The following is a 20,111-nucleotide window of genomic DNA, read 5'->3' as shown; positions in this document are numbered from 1 at the left end:
CATAATTTATGTAACATAGCCAGCTTGTGGTGTTGGGACCTATAAGAGTCTCTTAATGTTAATATAATATTCATCCAAGCAGGCACCAAGATTCTTTACCACTGGATGGGCCATGGAAAAACAGTTTCAAAAATGAATGTTGTCGCCTGGAAGCAATTTAGAATTATGTTACTTGCAACTATATGTTGTCATTTTGATCCAAACTCCCTGCTGGATAATGTTACTCTAATATAACAGCATAGGATAGACAGTCAGTTGCCAAAACCAAGATATGTTTGGTTAAATGTGTCTGCATACAAGATCACAAAATCTTGCAGTCATCCTTCCTTGGTTCAAACCAGTCCAAAACCTATAGAAAATTAAATTTTAGCTCCAATCTGTGGTATCTTTTAATTTTCCCTCCTCTGTGCTCTATCTCAAAAAAATAAATGGTGCACTTTTAAATCAAAACTACATTATGTTTTAGTCCACTTACGTGTACAAGAATATGAAAAAACACATAGATTGACGTAGAACCAGAGAAGTCCAGTTTAAGAGTGAAACCACTGACTGAGCCAAACTAAACCTCCACATGTTGTTTTAGTACTTCTGCTGCTCAGTCATTAATGACCTACTGTATAGGCCTTATTTCTGAGGATGATGTCATAATGTCCTTCAAAACTATGTCAAAGTCAAACCTTACAAATCTACATTTTTGAGACAATATACTAGATCCTAGATGGAAGGTTTTTTACTGTATAACAATACAAGAAAAATGACAGATGGCTGTAATAATGGACACATTTTTAGTGATAATCGCTCAGTTCAAAGTTATAAAAGACATCGATTCATTATTTATACAAACAAGTACAGCAGGTATATTTAGAATTTATTGTCAATTCATTGTCAATCACTTAAAATATTAGTAATTTGCTGTTTTAAATGTTTCATTCAAAAATGTTTTATGGTTTACATACATAAATAAGGTACCATGTGAAAGTTCCAAATCAGCACTTTAAACTACTTTTCTCAACTTGTCTTTATAATGTCTTGTAATTATAATTATGTATTTTATGCAATTTAATCAAATTTGCTCAGGCATATCTGTCTTTATTTGACACTGTGAGTTTTATTGATCCAATGGTCAAGAAATTGTGATTCAGTATAAATGATAGTTTGTATTTTGTCTGTCTTCTATATATTATAATATAAAATTGTATCAAATGCTGCAGGATTTCTCGTATATTGCCAAAAGAAACGCTACTGAATTGTTTTTGAAATCCATGTCACTGACGAATAATCAAGTATGATGTGATTTCAAACAATAAAATGGATTTCACTTATTATGACTTCCCCAAGGCCACAAAGTTTTAAAATCACTGTTATAGTTATTATCGTAATCAATAGTGAAGATATTCTTGATAACTTATCTTATGAATCGTACAGCTTTTCAATTCAAATTTCTCCAGGATGTGGTTTTTAATGAAAGATACCAGTCGTATGGGAAAGCGGTGATAAAAGACAGCTGTGATATGGCTGTGTGAATTTGAAAGACACAAAACAAGCAAGGCACAAATAAGACTCTGTTCCACAAAGTCTTCCAGTCTTTCTTATGTCAAGCCAAAGAATGCTAACACCTCAACTACCACCAAAACATTTCTTCTTCTGTTTCTCTCAGCCGTTGTGAGACGCACAGCTCAGAAACAGGTTGATTTCAATAGGTCATTCATTTATTGTAAGACTGATACCGATCACCTCTTTCATAAGCAGACACAGGCCAAGGGACGAATAGAGAAGCAGAGACAAGCAGATGCAAAAACAATAGACAGGACGTAGACGCAGACGAAGGAGCAGAATGAGCACTGATGTCAATTGTTGAATTTAACATCGAAAGAAAAACAGGAATAGAGACAAAAGAAAAAGGCATGCAAAACAACACAGGAATGTTAAGTCGTTAGATGCCAGACTGTGATAGCTGAGGATAAGAGCATCCTGTAAGGCCTTGAGTTTAGGACTAAAACACTCATCTATTGAGACTATGTAGACTGTACCTTGACTTGGAGCCCATTTAAAGTCTGCTATACAAAACAGAAGTGGAGCCGCGGCTGTCTGAAGTGGTATCTCAGTTTGGCATGCAGGTTCTCCAACCCTTTTTATATCCAAAGCCAAACCTCGGCAACTGGGTGTTAAAAATGTTTAATCTTTGAATAAATTTAAGCAAAACGTAGTGAGCAAGTTGTGAACTCCAGAAAACAGAAAACATACAGTAGTTACTACTGTAGCAACAGAAAAGTGAGTTGTGGATTTCTTCACTTTCACCTCATCTGTGACTTTCACATATCAGGACACCTTGTTGTTTATTTCAGCTAATTTATTATCACACAGTAGATATATCAAAGGCTTCTAGGATTAATGTCACTTCCCCAGACAAATGTTTGAGACTGAAGTTCTGTTAAAAGGCATCTAAGTGAAATTTATTATAGATAGTATTTGGGGGAATGTGACAGGAATAGTGGGAGAGGTGGTGTGTTTACCTTAGAAAGAATGCTTGATAAGTAAAAATTTACTGCAGTTTTATCTTCACCTGAGAAAATTAAAGAGATGGATCATTAAACACACCCATGTTTAAATCACTTTGTCTTGCTTTTGGCCTTTTCTTTTATATGACTTATGTTTTGCGGCGTTAAACAGCTAAATTGTCTGCACAAGTTTTCTTGAGATCACGCTGAGCAACTTTAGCTTTGAATTTATGCTGAGAAGTAATGGGAAACAGAGCACATAAGAGGCCTGTGGTGTGAGGTTGTTTTTTAAATAAACCCTCACTCAAAATTTGTGGTGGCACACAGCACTTTGGAGCTGTGTTCAGGATTACATCTGTCAGGCTGCAATAGTCTCTACACTCTCTCTCAGGGCAGTCCTCTGTTTTGCTCTTTCTGCCAAGAAATGATGGCGCTTGAGCACACACACCAGCTCATTCACTGCGGTCATATGAAAGAGTGATCAAAGTTAGAAATTTTGACGAAGTAAACCAAAGCACTGCCAGCTCCGAATGTCCCTGCCACTGACTGTCTAGTTTTACATACAACAAATAAGAGAATCAGAGAATATTCTATTATATTCTATAAAACATACTATAAAAGCAAGTCAAATTAGATTTTATAAGCAGTTTAATACGGATGGGGGGATACCTGCCCACCTGACATAGTTTTGTATGTTGACCATAAAAGTATCATATCGTTTGTGTGTAAGTGTTAATTTTGCATCATAACTGTAGCTGTCAAATTAAAGTAGTAGAACCCGACTGATTTATCGGCCGGCTGATATTATCGGCCAATATGAGCTAGTTGCATTTATATCGGCATTGGTGTTTATAACAACAGATATATGATTATTATTGAAAAAGAAACAGAGAGTCAGATCCGTCACTCATGTCATGAGTGCTGCATAATTTCCCCACTCTGCAGCTCCCCTGTTCAAAATACTGCCACACCACTAGAACCACAGAAGAAAACAATCAGCTGACCGGAGTTTACCGGAGCTTGTAGAAACCAAACATGTAGAGTGTCTGTGTTACCAGTGAGTCGGTCATTTGTCACGTTAATTACATGACTTAAATCACTTCTCCTCTCCTGAAAACTTTCATGACTTGCTAACCCTTCCAATTTTCACTGTACTCTCCAGGCTTCTTCCTGGATCACGACATGTTTAATGTTGGGTGTTAGAGATTACGCTGCTGAAAGACGTGATTGTAGGTTTATTTCTGAAAGAGTGAGGCATACCATTTCTCTAGTTCATCGCTTCTAAATATTCTCCAACATCACTTACAGTAGCTAATGCTGCCCATTGCTAAATTAGCCACAGAGCTAATTACGTGTTCATCAGTGGAGGAGCACTATAGTCATAATCAGAAATACTTTATTGATCCCCGAGAGGAAATTCCTTTGTCACCGAGCAGTTAAACTATGGGGTTGAACCTATTCTAAAATATATCTGCAAGCCATTTGTTTGCAGCTACAGTCGCGTGTTGGAAATGATTAAACCAGAGTGGACATGAGCTGAACAAGAATCCAACATGCCTTCCTGCCAGACAAAGTTATCTAGGCTAACGTTAGCTCCTCTTTTAAATGTGAAACATTTATAGTTGCAAGTTTTCGTTGCAACAGCAGGTCTGTAGATGGCATGTTTAAGAGCCAGATGGTTGAGAAATGGCTTCTCGTAGCTTTGGATATTATTAAAGAGTGCTGGTACAGGGATAAACAGTTGTGAATATGCTACATTGAAAGTAGTTATTACGGCAGATTATGTGTAAGGTAAAATACACATGCTTATTCTGTCTCACTCTCTCTGTTTGTAGATGGCTGACAAAGATGCACCTTCTAGCAGCAAATATTTATGATGTGCAATTGTTTACTTGTGAAGTTGTTGAGACTGTAATCTATTTTATTAATATAATCCATTTAGGAAAAGATATTTTAGCCCACATACAGAACAGCTTTCAATACTGGCCTGTTCTAAGTGTAGTTTATACAGGAAAGGGGTCTACTATCCAAATCATTTTCAAAATCAAAATATCGTCTCATAAATCAGCTCTTTTTCACTTTAATATCGGCATCGGCCCCCAAAAACCCATATCGGTCGGCCTCTATAATGTAGTGGAGTTAAAAGTACAATATTACACTGAAATTTAGTGGAGTAGAAGTAAAAAGTAGTATAAAAGTAAAGCTCATCAAAATTCTGCTTAAGCACAGTACTTGAGTAAATGTACTTGGTCACTTTCCACTGCAAGAGCCATTTACTAATTATTTGAATGCCAATGGTCAAGATGCTGTTATCAACGTATCTTTACATTTCTGGTCAAGTTTTTCAGCTTGTGCTAGTAAAGCATGAAATAGACTTATGCACAATGATGAAAATATACAAACATGCAAAATAGCACAGTTTTTCTCCTGCAGTTTGCTTTTACCACATAGAAATCGACTATTGGAATATAAGAGGTACTTCATTGTGACTTCAGTTGTGAGGACAACTAGCAGGCAACAGCAAAATGGTTCAAAATGACTAGACCACCAATAGGTTTTCAACGACAAATTCATCCAAAGTGAACTGGAGTAGGAAACTGAGATTGGTTTCTACCAAGCAACACTACCAGCTATGTTAAACTTTAGATCAATTGCAGACTGTCGTGCACTGGGGGTTTGATCACAGTCATTCAGCTCATTCAACCAGCAGGCATTCTGAAGCTATAACAGGGTTTCTTTTAGGTTTTCTTTTCTACAAACATGTGCTTTTGCTCGTCCGAAACCTGCCAAGATGTATTCCTGCAGTTTGCATTCTACGGCCTCAGGACTGCTTCCTCTGAAAACACACGTACCCTTGCCAGCCTTGCATCCTGCTGCGAGTCTCTGTTCAGCCTTTCAACTGTGTCAGTCCTCAAAACGGATACCGAGGGGAGTCGGATGCCCGCTCACTTTTTAAAAAGCATTCCATGTCGTAGTTTTTCTCAGATGTTTTCTCACAGAGCTTCCATCTAAAACATGTGGCTTAGAGTACAATTTTGAGCCTATTTAGTTTAAGTAATCTGCAAGAGATCTTGTAGATGTCAAATGAGGCCTGCATATCATCTGTGATTTAGGTCTAGGTTATAACTTAGACCAGATCCAAAGGATAGAGGCCTGTAAATTCACACAGGCTCTGTCTTATCTCAGCTATATTTCACTGTCAAAGTCTTTCTTTTTATTACCCTTTTTGCCAGATTTTGTTCCTATAACACCATGTTTGTCTATCTCTCTGTCAATTACAAAGGAACTGTTCACCCCATTTAATCTCTAATCATTCTTTCCTCTATCCCTCACTAACTAGTTAACCAGAGTGTTTTGTGGATAGAACAGTGGGCTTTCTTTTCCAGAAAGTCTCCTGCCTCCCTCACAATGAAACATGGCCAACTTTTACATCTGCACCTAGTAAAGCATCTGAAACAGCCTCAATAAAAACAGAAAATTGTGTTTTTATGATTACAATCTCCCATTTGCTCCAGACCTTTAGTGACGTAAAACAGAAGTTACAAATCCTGCTACAGTAAATTCATGAGTTAATTGAAATTCAGCCTGTTTATGTTGAATCCAGAAGTTTATTTTTGTTGTTGTCAGTAGTAAGAACGTGGCATTAGACAATTTCACTAAGCTTTCTTTTTCTTTCATTTGCTTAATTAGGACTGTTGAAACTCACACTGGGAAAGATATAAATACATTGAGTGCCAGATTCTTACATTTAAATAATTGATTTTAGGTTATTTAAGATAAGAAACAATCATATCAATAAATAAGAACAAGGATGGCATCACAAAGGGCATTTTCTTTGTGATCTCTAATTTAAAGTTTGGATGTATAAAGATAAAAGAAATAATAATAATAATTGGAGTATAAAAACTCAAACTGGTGCTCTGTGGCATCCCAGAATCCTGCAATGCTGCTTGTACATACACTGTGTAATGCCAACAACACAGTGAACCGGAAAACTCCCCACTCCAGCGAAACAAAAACGTATTCAATAACTCCACAGACTGGTGGGAGGGTGGGGCACAAATCACACTAGTCATGTTTTCCTCTGTCTCTTCATATCTTCATCCCCTCTGGGGCAGTGCGTTGCTCTCCTTTCTGTTTTAGCCCCAAAATGAAAAGGGACAGTTTCGTCATAATTATTCCCACTCCGAATCATCAATAGATGCACTGCTGCTCGCTGGCTACATATATAATTTTCCTTTTCCTTTCCCTTTCATATAGGAGTGAGGTATTTGTGGTCCAAATGAAATTTTAGCCCCTGGGCAGGCATGTTAAGAGCCAGTTCCAGGTGCATAAGGAAACACTGGGTTTGAATGGGGTCAGGGGTGAGGAGTTCAACTCTTTCAATAAATCACAGCAAGCTGTTTTGACAAGCGTTCACTGCTATGACTGGGAGAGAAGTGTGGGCCATATGAAATATGACTTTCAAGTAGAGACTGAGGCCTTTGACCCGATGAGTGCAACAAAATGTATATGTTTAGTTTCTTTTCACTCAGCATCTTAATAGCCAGTTAGTTATTCCGAGTGGCTGACAGGTTTATCCTCCCATTTAAGAAGAGGCAGAGATGTAATAGATGATACATTACAGACGCTCCGGACATGTTAACATCCCTCCGGTTAAATGTTTTTCATGTTTATCTGGGTTGTATTTAGGATTGATAAATATGTAAACTAACATTACACTTCTGAGGAGGAAGACGATCAAGTTGAAGCTCAACACAGACAGACTGGCAAACAGTGACAGGTGGTCAGTAAGTCAATGTGTCACATCCCATAAAAGACCAACACCGTCATGACGACTTTCCATCATTTGTAATTTGGTATATTTTAAAGCAAAGATAAAGAATTGTACTGTCACTGATATGATACCAATACAGGTAAATTAACTGGTCAGTAATTTAAATAAAGACAATATATTTTGTATATATATGGCAAATCACTAATAATCAAACTCACGTTCAATACAATGAACTGTGTTATGCAAGTCTGTCATTTGTTAGCTAAGTTACAATTTGTCCAAAAACACTAATTTACACAAGATCATTTTGTTAAAGGATTACATCACAAAAAAACAACTCCATGGAAAGTTGAGAAGATATAAACCTTATGATTCATGACATCAAACCATGTTTTTTTAATACATTTTGGTCTTATAGCTATTCAGTGTTTACCTTTCTATATTGCAGTTTTCAGAGTTAGTGGCTGAGTCCGCCAATCCCTCTAGATTTAAATGCACGAGGGATTCATAGGAAATGATGCATGCATGTAATTCAGCGTGACTGTGATTTTAGCACACTGATATTACTGTTTACTTACACTTACTTACAGCCGTATCAAGTTCAGTTACTGCTAATGCAAACCAAACATTTTCTACTACTGCTAGTTCACATTGAAAGCATTCAGCTGACAGAACATGGGCCTTTTATTGTTAAGCAGTCCCAGGAAATTCAGTGTATTTGAGTTTGTATTAATCTATTTGATCAATTATTGACTGACTTCTTGACTAAAACAATGCGGGTTTGTTTGGCTGCACTGTAAACAGTTGCACCAGTTGCTCCTCTATTTCTGGCAAAGTAGCTGCTCAAGGAGAGGTGAAAGAAAACCAGCAAGCGCTCCAAACTAATAATAAAATCCAGTATGTTGTTTGACATTGCCTTACAAATCCCCCCATTTGAGCATTTTGTTTGGTTCGGTTTAGGCACCAATTAATGTCAGGGAAAGATCTATGTCATGGTTAAAAGAAAACAATGTCGACTGTTGCAAGAGCGCTGTTTCCACCCTAGCTTCTGACAGACAAGGGTCATAATTCACATAGCCACTAGAGGTCCTTATCAGGAACAAAAATAATGTGATATTGGCCATTTCAACAAATGCTGTCTGTTTTTTTTCTTGTGTGTTTTTTGTGAGCACAGTCTCAAAAGAGCATGCATCGCAACATTTTGAACATGATTGCTGATGTTTTCTTTGGTTTATTTTTTAATCAGTAATATATCTGAATGGCAATTTGATCTCAAATTTGTGGAGAAGCTCTAGTAAAAGTAAAAAAGAACAGAACATAATATGAATAGCATGAAAACACATGTAAATTAATACTGCAAGATGTAACTTTAAAAAATTAAACCCTTTAAAAAAGTTGTAGCATAAAAGTGTCATTTAAATTTAAATACAGAACTTAATCCAGCTTTGGCAGACGTTTCGTTCGTGCCTGCCCGCTTCCCTACCAAGTGTGTGGTAGGTCTGGTCTGGATTTTAATGGTGCTATATGACATGTGTGTACTCATGTCAGCGACTGCCCCAAACAGTTGTAAACTGGCTGTTTATGAGGGTGAGGTGCTGTGAAAAAGCCCCACGTTTTTGACTTTCACACCATCTGGGGAAGTAAAATAGTCAAGAGGGGGTAGCGGCCGCAGTGATGTAGCGCCCAGTGTGAAAACACACCGGAGGGATTTGGGCCAGGCATGTGTATGGTTTGGCCAGTGGATTTAGAACTGAATTTGAATAGGAATATCCAGCCAGTGAACTATAACTCTCTGTAATTATCTTAAGACTGCTTGCTAAATAAGATTAAAATGATCTTATTCCAGACTGACAGTATAATATACGGTACTGTATATTCTGCATCAGTTTTTTCCAACTCTGTATTGACCTTATATAATGTTTAAACTGAGAGATATAGTCCGTGTTTTTTAATGGTTGCATGATTCAGTCCTATGGAAATAGTCTAGATGCATCATTTAAACAGATCACCACTAGAATTCAAAATAAATTTCTGTGGGTTTGATCAAAGTTTGGCTGCACACGATGAGTTTGTAATGATGATACAGTATATAGTACGTTTGCACAGTTTACCATGGTCCCTAATAAAATCTCATTCATTGTATTTGATTTTATTTCTTTTACTGTTAGTTTGTCTGGGTCAATACATCTATTGCACCACATGGCTCCAAGTTAATTTTTACCTGTTGTTGCTGGGCATGGCTCACCAGTGAAGCAGTGTGATTCAATAAATTAAAACATAAAAGACAGCTGTTTTAGTCTCCTTGTTACTGCAAAAATGCAGCCTAGCTGGTAGCCATTGCCTACATGTGTCCACCCAATGTAGTGTTTGTTATTATTCCCATTTATATATTCTTATGTGCAGATAACATATTGGACCAGATGCTAAAAGTGATTCTGTGATTCTCCGTCAGCACACGGTGGTGACTCTTAAGCTGCAGTGGACTCGGTAAGAACAGTATATTAAGTGACTATTTCCCCACTCCAGTACCAAGAGCTACCCACATACTGACAAGTCAAGGTGCTCTGTATGAGTTACGAGTCCATGTCAAGCTCTGTCATGAGCCGCAGCTCAGGGGCCAAGTCAGCCATTTATTATAGCCTACCCGCCGCACTAAGCAGCTCACTTACCAAGGGGTATTCACTTTAGCGTGGCCCTACCAACCTAAATAGCAAAAGATCCGAAGGCAAACCTTAATTGTCTGTGAAAAGAGTCAAACATTTCAAAGTACAGTAACCATTAGAGCCTGTCAACCACACTGGCAATTACACCACCACAAATATTTAAATTTGTGGTTTTGGAGCGGAGTTTGTGTGGAATCATGATGTGCTAAGCAGCTTGGGGCTGAGACTGAAACATGGATGCATTCAAGTTCAGCTTGGGAAAAAAACCCGTCAAGAATTAGTGAAAGCCGGCAGAAACGGAGCCTTCACTGATATGTAAACACATCATTTTATGAAAGTCAAGAATGCCAGGCTATATGGCAGAGATTGTAAAGGGAACACGGGTTAAGATTGTATACATGGATTGGGTTACTGTACCTATGGAGCAGAGCAATAACCGCTTCCATATGCCTGTCTGAACATATGGCACTTTTTCAACATCATCATTTACGTTGAGTGATGGCCGTGGTATTTCAGACAAACAGATGGGGGGGGGGACAAATTTCTAGGAGGTATTTACTTACAATACAGTAAAGTATAGTGAGGCATGACAATACCATCAACTCAAAGCAGGGTGAGAGGGGGCAGCGGTTTAGTTTTACATAAAATAAAACTTGAAAAACCTTCATATTTGTACCCTCATGGATACAACAAGAGCGCTTTATGTTACGTTCTATCTAAGTTACTCTTCTGAAAATAGTGCAGGGCTGCTTCTGAGATTCAAATGCTTCTTGACAGAGTGTAAGAACTGGCAAATTTTATCTGTCAAAAATACTACACCAGCCAGCAAGCAAGTTTTGGAGTAATGTTGCTTAACAAAAATAAGCAGATCACTGAAAGCTTGCCAAATTTCGACTGCCACCATAACCTATTTGGATGTAGCAATGGTTCTGTTACCCTACTCACCCATCTTTTTTTTTAGCACAGAGATGCTGAAAGCTAGTCAGCAAAATCGGAGAAAAAAAGATATGACAAGGAACTTTGTGTTACATGTCAAGTTTTTTTCTTATCCTATAAATCCTCATTACATAAAGCAAACTACTGGGTGGTCATCGTGGGTGTGCGCTACATAAATGTGACATTGTTGTAAGCAGCTCTTATCTACTCCCAGCCTCTCTCTCTCTTACTGATGTTCTGATCTGCTCTTTGCAACAAAAACTAAAAATGCAGTCTGCCAAAAGTCTCTGGACAAGACCACTTGCGAGAAGAAGACGGATCAGACACACCAGAATGAAATCACTGTATGGTGGGAGAGAGGGTCAAAGAAAGAGAGCAAGGGTGCAGAGAGAGAGAGCATGAAATAGAGATGTGTGTGTTCCTCTGGGCTGACCAGTGACCATGTCTGTTTGTTTGACTGTTGCCTTCCTGACCGCTACTCTGACCAGACCGCTGGGAAAACAGTGTTTCTCCCACAGCAAAAACATGGATGCAAAATTTGGTCACAGACCTCATTCTGCTGAGTGCGGACACAAACAAAAAATCAATATCTTAGAATTAGTCTGGAAGTAGTTATCTATAGGAGGTCTTCTCTTAAGAGAAGTACTAATTGAATGTTTAATTTCATTGAAAAATCCCTCAAACAGCATGCATCTTGTAATGTGCCACTCCACTTCCAGTGTGTTTACTGATGGTTTGGTTTTAGACAAAAAAAATCTTACAGAGGGCGCTCTGTCTGAGCAGAAGCAGCCTGAACTTTCTTGGTAAGAAATACCTTAAAAGCCCTGATTGATAGATGTTTGTAAAGATTCTCATCCTGGTCACGGGATATATAGATGTACTAATTTTGTAAAACTAATTTCTTGTTTTTATATAATATTTTTATAACATTTTAGATACAATGAAAATATTATGGATGTAAAAAGCTTCTTATCTTTGTTTTTACATCTCTCTATGATTGCTCGAGACTTGACAACAAAGTGCAGACTCTCATAGAAAACAAGACAAGAATAAGTGCATGGCTCTGTGTGTGTGTGTGTGTGTGTGTGTGTGTGTGTGTGTGTGTGTGTGTGTGTGTGTGTGTGTGTGTGTGTGTGTGTGTGTGTGTGTGTGTGTGTATGCTGTAAGCACATGGGAAATCATTTAGGGTAAGAAAACATTAGCTCTGGTTTGGCAGTGTGTGACTGTCAACCATTAATGCTTTCTCCATAAACAATTTCCAACACCCCCCCCCCAAAAAAATCACTAAATATTTCTTCCCCATAGACAATTAAAAGCAGCACATTTGTCCATTTATCTTCACTACTGTTTCGCTTTTAATACTTAATACTTATTGTTGCAGTTCAGCTTCTTTCAATTATGATTTCATAACATTTCTGCTTTATGTGACATTAAGAAGTTATTCAACTACATATCAAGATTGATGATCTTGGAGCAGTTTGTTTTACTGCAGCAGCAAGGAATAACAAATGACATTTCATAAAAAAATATATTAATGGAGCAGGAGCTTCACCATGTTTATATGGTAGTTTTGCAAAGTTAGGTTAAGATTAAGTTGTTGCAATGTACTTTTTCAGATATTGTCATCAGTCCTGACAAACAAACATGAAGGAGTCTTCCAATAAACTCTAAAACAGCAGGAGACCCGAACACTTTCCTGCTTAACTCTTGTGACATCTTAAGTTTCCTTTGGCAAAGCACAATCTGCATCCAACCAGACAATCTGACAGGGAATAAATGACCATGTATAAACTGTTTTGTTAACTTGTTGTGGCAATAAAGCTTATTATAGGGAAAAATGAAAACCCTCAACAATTTTCCACATAGGTCAGTCCGGAATCTGCAGGCCAACCCCTGCAGGCTAATGGGATCATTACTCGGGAAGAGAAATATGCTTACTATGTGGTTGTGCTTTCAAAAAAAAAATATATAAAGCTAATTCCTCTGAATCCAATTCAGTTTGAAGTCATGTCTGGAAGAATTTCAGGTAATCATCATTTACCTAAAGCTTGCAGCATTACTATTGAAGTGTCCACTTCTTTCCTAGTTTCTGATCACTGCAACACATCACTGTTCACTACAGTTATTACAAAGATACGCAAACACACAATGGCAGACAATAATCACATCCTGGACCTGTTGAGACGTTCTTTTTACAGATTCAGAGAGACATGAGATGGTCACTGATAAGACTGTTCTTACACCTGATAGTAACAGGGAAGTTGAGTGCGCCGACATAATGGGCTCCATTGTAGTGTGTATGTATGTGTGTCTATGTGTGTGTGTCCTCTGACCCCTCCAGGGATAATTAAGGACACATTTTACCCAAGTCTGTCTTGGGTATTGCTTGGGGTTAGGGGAGTTTAGAGGTGTGTGCGTGTGTGTGTGTGCGCACACATGTGCATGCACCTTAATGTGCCCTATCCCGTTCCTTGTACACGCCGACCCAACCTGCCCTCCGTATGTCTAAGACTAGTGCTTCTGGGCTGATTGCCCGTATCACTTTCACTCACCAGCATACACATACACACACACACGTAACTACACACAGAGGTGCACACCTTTTTAGACCAAGCCCTTGTAAAGGCACCTCCTTAGGGACATGCTGTGAAATGTACTCCTTGTTAGGGCTGTGTGTGTGTGTGTGTGTGTGTGTGTGTGTGTGTGTGTCTGCTTTTCCTCAGCTGTTTCCTGCCAGCTCAGAGACCAACAGACTGTGAAGGCCTCTCTCTCTCTCTCTGCTCAGTGTTCGGTGCTTTTCTGCTTCTAACTGACCAAAGAAGCTCTGGATGAGGAAGTTTCTGACGATGTCATCACAAGGAAAATCTGACTTGGAAATTGATGGCACCAAACTTTGATCCTCTCTCCTTCATACATATCCCATAATGAAGGAAATCAAATTTGGGGGCAAACAGATTTTTTCCAAAGAGTATGTGGGCTTCACTGTAAAAATATCACAAACTTGTGAGTGTGATGAACTACAAATTTATGATATGCAAAACAAACGCTTAAATTCAAATATTTTGCTGTACTACATAGCCATTCAATGGTAATGTTGACACTATTTTTTTTCTTTACATCTGATGATCTATTTATGACTAATGGTGACATTTGCTCTTCCATCCTCTTCTGTTCTTTAGTTTATTGTTTAATGTGAAAAAATGTGTATTTAAATTTTGCATCAAAAGTGTGATTTAAAAAAACAAGTTGGATTTAAATTGATATATGAACACTTGATTTTTGGTAATTATTTGATAATTTCATTAATAACCTTCATATTTAAAAACTAAACATCTTTGGGTTTTGGACTTCTGGTCAAATGAAACAAGCAATTTTAATCACCACATTGGGCTCTGATGATGGGCATTTATCACAATTTCCGGACATTTTCTAGACAAAATGATTCATCTATCAATTGAGAAAATAAAGAAATAAGATTATTAAAATTATAAAATGTTTCCTGTCCATGTTCCTCCGTGGACAAATCAAAACACCTATTTACTGTACAGGTACCCTGCTAGACACAAAATAAAATAACGTTCACAGATGTATGGCCATCATAACTAAAAAGTCATTTACGCTTGCATATATATTTAGCCTAATAGGAGTTTTATTCTTTCTCTGCTATTCGGTGCATAATTTATTTGAAATTTTGCATATAAACACATTTTACTTGAAAGTAGGTAAATATAGTGTCATGGTTGATGTTTTTCTTCTGGTTTTGTATGCATGTTATTGATGAGTTGTGTGTTTTAGTGTAATTTTTTTATGCTAAACATTTAGGGCTGTCCTGTGTGGGAAGGGTAAAATGTCTGGCATGACATAAAAAGAACCAACTAACTTTATCTGGACTGAAAGCCCATCTGAGTAAAAGGTTAAAAAATTGCCTCATTTTCTTTATTAGGTGCAAACAATGCTCCGATTAAACAACCAGGGGCAAGACAAACTGTCTGCCTTAGATATACATCGTCCTATTAAGAAACATAAACACACACACACAGAGGTATCCACAGTTAAGTAGACAACTTTGTGGATTCTTCTTTGCTGTTATCTGGTCCCTTTATCCTCCCTGTTTTAAGTCAAGTCTTTTATCAGATGGGTGTTACTTATGAGGTTGCAGCATAGTTATAAAGGAATTCAAAGAATTTAACTGACACATCTAAAACTATGTGATAGGACTCCAACGGGCCACATGTCTGTTTCTGGTCAGTCCTGAACTGATAACAAGGACGTTTTATTGAGCCTCTGCTTTAGAGAAAGACCCGACACCAACAATTTATTTGGACCCTATGCTGATAACGTTAGATCATGGGTTTAGTCTAGTCTAGTTTAGCTAAGTCAGCTAAGCCACTGATAGATTGCTGGGCTGCTTATCAACACCAGATTCCCAAACAGAATAAACAACAAGAGGGAATAAAAAGTAAGTAAGAGAGACATGTAGTGACATCCAATACAGGAAAGGATTGTGGAAATTTATTTTTTACATGTATTATATACTATATGTCTATATCTAAAATGAGCTGTATTCCCTTGCAGATTAGAAACAGAAAGTTAATCAGCGAGTTACACCTCTCTGATCAGCTGGGATTTCTGTCCCCACTTGTTTTTGTTTTCTCTTACTCTCCATGAGTTTGTTAAGCTGCTCAGACTAAGACACCTTCTATTTCATTTGCAGAAGTGCTCTCTGAACAAAAAGAGGAATTTAAGTCATTTTGTTAGAGGGATAAAAGTAATCGTATTGAGTACTCTGATGTACGGGCACAATAAAGAGACTTATAAAGGCCTAAGCCGTTTTGTCTGACGTTTTAGCCTGAAACCCTGGCATCTGGAGAGCTAATGCTTTAATATCACAGAAATGTACTTTATAGTGTGTATTTAACACCAACCTGCTCCAAAGGCGAAGAAGAAGCTCTTGTCTGGGTGTTCCTCCAGCAGTGCCTTGACCCTCTTCCCCATCCTCTCATTCCTCTTGTAGATGAGCTCCTGTCGAAAGTAGCTGTCTATTTCCTGGGCGGTCACCTGCTCGCTGGGTGGCAGCGTCACGTTATTGAAGTTAGGAACCTAGGGTTGCAATGGTGATGATTTAGTTAAGCCATGACAGTGTAAAGGAGAAGAGGGAGAGGAGATTTCTTTTGTCTTTTCCAGAATGTTTCATTCAGATTACAGTAAGAAAAAGCAGAAATTCCAAAAACACATTACACAAACCTTGCTCCACTGGCACAGAAAATAGTTAAACATATTTGGAATGACCAGGGTGCAAAGGGATTGCTGAGAGGATGAATGACTATTAATAGCAAGAAAGACATGGCAAGGATGATGGAGGGCCAACGAAGAGCGGAGCAAAGAACAAAAAAACTAAATTGGCAATAGTATAGAGAAGCTGGTAGAAAGGAGTGTGTTTAAGTGGGTGTGGGGGATGTAAGGTCGCTCAGAGGGTTAGGGGTGAAGGTAGAAGGTCAAGGGTCGTGACACTGGGATACTCCAAAAGGTCAAGGGGTCAAAATAACTCCTCGCTTATTAACTAGAGTGAAAGTAAGTCTATTGCTAGATAAGATAAGACTGACCTGTGAGGTGTCATGATTGAAGATGATGGAGTTGAGATCTCCACAGTTGTAGTGCCTGATGAGGTCTTCAGTGGTGTACGGGACCTGTAGGCTTCCCGCCCTTAAAGACTCCTGCTGTAATAACGTCTGGTTCAGAGCAAAGATCACCTAGAATGAGACAAAGACAACTAGTTATTTATCGATTTAGTTCAGCCCTGATGCAACATCATAGTTGTACTGATTTAGCAACTAAATGTGGAAACATCTGACTTGATAGTGATGATGCAATGAATGCATAATACAATATGATGATAGATTTGAGATACAGGATTGATAATACATGACTTTGCCCATGATTACCTGATCTGCATTTGTCGCCTCTTACAAGTACAAAATACAAATATGTTCACTCAAGTTAAAGAACTCCCTTGAGACGTTGAAAATTACTCAAGCACTACTAAAGGAAGACATGTTACTCATGTTTCCAGCTCTGAAGTAGGATTATAGATGGAAGCTGTAACTTTAAGTGACAGCAAACAAAAAGGACAAAAAAGTCAAAAGTGGTGAACCGATTAACTGACCCATCAATAGACCAACACATATTCACACATGTCACAAGGGAAACACACACCTGGATATATTAGAATGAGGCAAGAAAATCAGAAGTACATTTGTCTTTGGTCATTTTGATTTAATTATATATTTTTATTACACCGTCTTGAGTGACAGAATCACAGATGTGATCTAAAGCACAAAAACCCTTGGATTTACTGAACTATTATAGCAAAGGAGACAGTCTGAGTTTGTCCTGCCAAAATAACTCTCTGCTGTGCTGCAGAGATTCAGCTATTGTGCAAGCGTGAAATCAGCCAGTGTTTGGTGAGAGGGCCCTGGTGAGCCTGCCGCCTATGATCTGTACCGCAAGGACTGCATACATGCACACAAATACACTTAAACACACACACACACACACACTGATACAGCAAGACTGAGACAGACACACACCACCGCCACTCACCTCAGCAAATGGTCTCCCTCTGATCTTTCCACCACACACACACACACACACACACCTTTTACCCTGCAAGCCATTGATGTTGATTCCCATAAAGGAGGAAAGTTTGCATGGTTTATTTGTTTCTCAATGGGAACTATCAGTCAAAGTGAAGATGTGTTTTGTCAGCTGTGGACGTATGTAAATGTGTCTACAGTATGTCTGCATGTTTTTACAACTCAGTGTACACAACCGTACACATACATGCGTGTGTGTGTGTGTGTGTGTGCACTCTCAGATCTTTGTCAAATGAATTCTGTATTGATATGCATACCCATAGGCCAACCAGGCCAACCCAAGTGGCTGGTTTTTTTTTTTTCGTGTTCTGTTTTCTAAGGTGCTCTGATGACATTTTTCTCTCTGGGCTGGCCCATTGTGGGAGCCCCGGTATAGCAGAGGAGAGGAGGGCAGCATGGAGCAGATGCCTTCTTGTCAGGGGACAAAGAACCTCTCCGTCACCCTCTCTTCTCCTCTCGTCTGTGCTCCCTCCAGCTTTCATCGGCCGCGCATCAAAGTGGCGCTCTGCATATGAAAAGGGCTCCGTCTTTATGCCACGCAAATTAGCCTATTGCCGCCCCTCCCTGACTCATTTCACAAAAACACCCTCACATCTGTGCCACGTCCGTGAAGGAAGGCCCTCATCTGCAGGGTCTCCTCTTTTTCTCAGCTCTCTCTTCTCGTCTTTCTCCACTCGCCGTGCCTTTCAGCCCCTTAAATTATGGCTGTCAAGGGAGGAGGAGGAGGAGGTGGAGGATGGGGGGGGGGGTCATAGCCAGAAGTAAAAAAAGGTTTAGGGAAGGAAAGAGAAAGACAGGGAGAAAATACAAGCAGGAAAGTGAGGAAGGATACAGAAAACAAGAGGAGAAAGAAGAAGGAAAGAAAGAAAGCCTTAATGAATGATTTCTTTCTTTCCGCTGTGATCCTCCTCTTCTGTTAGTGCACTGTGGGTCAGTGGGTGCATTTTCCCACTCGGCCCCTTTCATCAGGTCCCCCTGTTTCTTCTTCTACTCCACTGCTGCCCCCTATCCCGCCCCCTCCAGCACGCACACACAGACACACAGACACACCCCTTGCTGATATCAAAGCAAGCGGAGCCAATGAAAGTCAATAATTGGTCTTTGTCATGGAAATGTCCCCTCTTGTTGCGATGGAGTGGGGTGGGTGTGCACATCCAGAGCAAACATCATCACAGTCAGATTCCCACATGTGGAGATCTGGAGTGTTTGGCGGCTCGGGCTGAAAAAACTCTCACTGCTCTCGCTCTGGAGTGTGTTGGATATGCAAGAAAAGTGTGAAGCATGGTTAGTAGAATCTCTTTGGGGAGAGGTTACATTACTTGCATTTATGTAATGGCTGATTACTTTCCGACAGTCATAAAACACGTTGTCCGTTTAGAGAACTGCATTAACAAAGAAAGATGGCAGCAATTATGTTTTAAATTGAGTAGAAAACACTGTAGGCACAAGAAGCAAATAGCAATTTGCAAGCATCATTAGAAGTTCCACAAAAAGCAGATGACACGCTAAACCCAAGCACCTACACCATACAATTACCGCAATGATGAAGCATAGTGAGCAGGGCTGTCGCTATCATTTCAACATAAAAAGTAGAAAAGAATATTGATTCTGTAATCATCTATTCAAATTCAAAATTCACAGTCTTTTACTCCACTGAAGTTACACCCAGACCTGCTGCACAGCAAAAAAGGGAATTGTTTTCTTCAAAAACGTAAAACGGAAGCAACTAAGTAAATGTTCTGAATGGATAATCACAACCCCAAAGGATCTGAGAAACAATATGAAAAGTGAAACTCTAATGCTGGGATCAGACTACACAATATTAAAGTCTTTAGAGTTGGATTAGGTAATGATTGAGTCATAAATTCTTGCCATGACTTAACTAACAGACATGGAAATGTTGAACCCTAAACAATCATAGCTTGCAAGAGGTACTATAGGTTGATCGGGAAGGAGGAGCCAGAGACCGGCATCATTCTTCTTTTGCTTCACCGTGTAGACAGTTGTCTGCAATAGAGCGCTCTGTGCTCTTACACATCAGTCATGTAGTTTTTTCGGGATGTCATGATGCATCAATTGTCTTTCATTATCACTCACATGCCAGTCACTTATTTCGGGCCATTATTGAGTTGATAGCATGTAGTCTGAACCCGGAATAATATTTTCATTGACACGACAACAAACCTGAAAGGTCACCTGCTATTATAGTCTGATTCCAAATCCTTCACCACAAAGCTTGTCACCGCTCGGTGACATTCATCTGCTTTCTCCTTGCTCATCTTCCCGTTTATGGCTAAAATGAAAGGAGTTTCTGTATCTCCTATCTAATAAACATATATATTGGAATAATTTGTAGACATCATTCGTTCACCTTCAATACAAAAAGGTGAATGTCAGCATATCTGTGTTTTGTACCTGAGCGTGAGACGTTGCTGTTGTTAGCGTTAGTTGTGTCTTGGGCGTCGTTGCAGCTGGGAGGCCGCAGCACTTTGAACACGGTGCATTCCTTCAGATTCACGCCATGTTGAAGAAAATGCTTCGTCATAGTGGAGCTTCTTCCTCCCTCTCACGAAATATCCTTACT

At 39.0% G+C, this 20,111-nt stretch overlaps 1 protein-coding gene across 1 annotated transcript in view; it reads right to left on the bottom strand.

Annotated features, from left to right (window-relative positions):
* Window positions 1–20,111, bottom strand: part of trabd2a (TraB domain containing 2A) — a 68,556-nt gene that overhangs the window by 20,855 nt on the left and 27,590 nt on the right. Inside the window, exons 3-4 of the mRNA XM_046067660.1 lie at window positions 16,478–16,624; window positions 15,800–15,974 (exon numbers count right to left, since the gene is read on the bottom strand). Coding sequence (XP_045923616.1) covers window positions 15,800–15,974; window positions 16,478–16,624 — 322 coding nt within the window. The remainder of the gene's footprint in view (window positions 1–15,799; window positions 15,975–16,477; window positions 16,625–20,111) is intronic.

This window comes from Micropterus dolomieu, linkage group LG13, assembly GCF_021292245.1.
Source record: "Micropterus dolomieu isolate WLL.071019.BEF.003 ecotype Adirondacks linkage group LG13, ASM2129224v1, whole genome shotgun sequence".
NCBI lineage: Eukaryota > Metazoa > Chordata > Actinopteri > Centrarchiformes > Centrarchidae > Micropterus > Micropterus dolomieu.
This window is presented reverse-complemented; position numbering and strand designations above follow the sequence as displayed.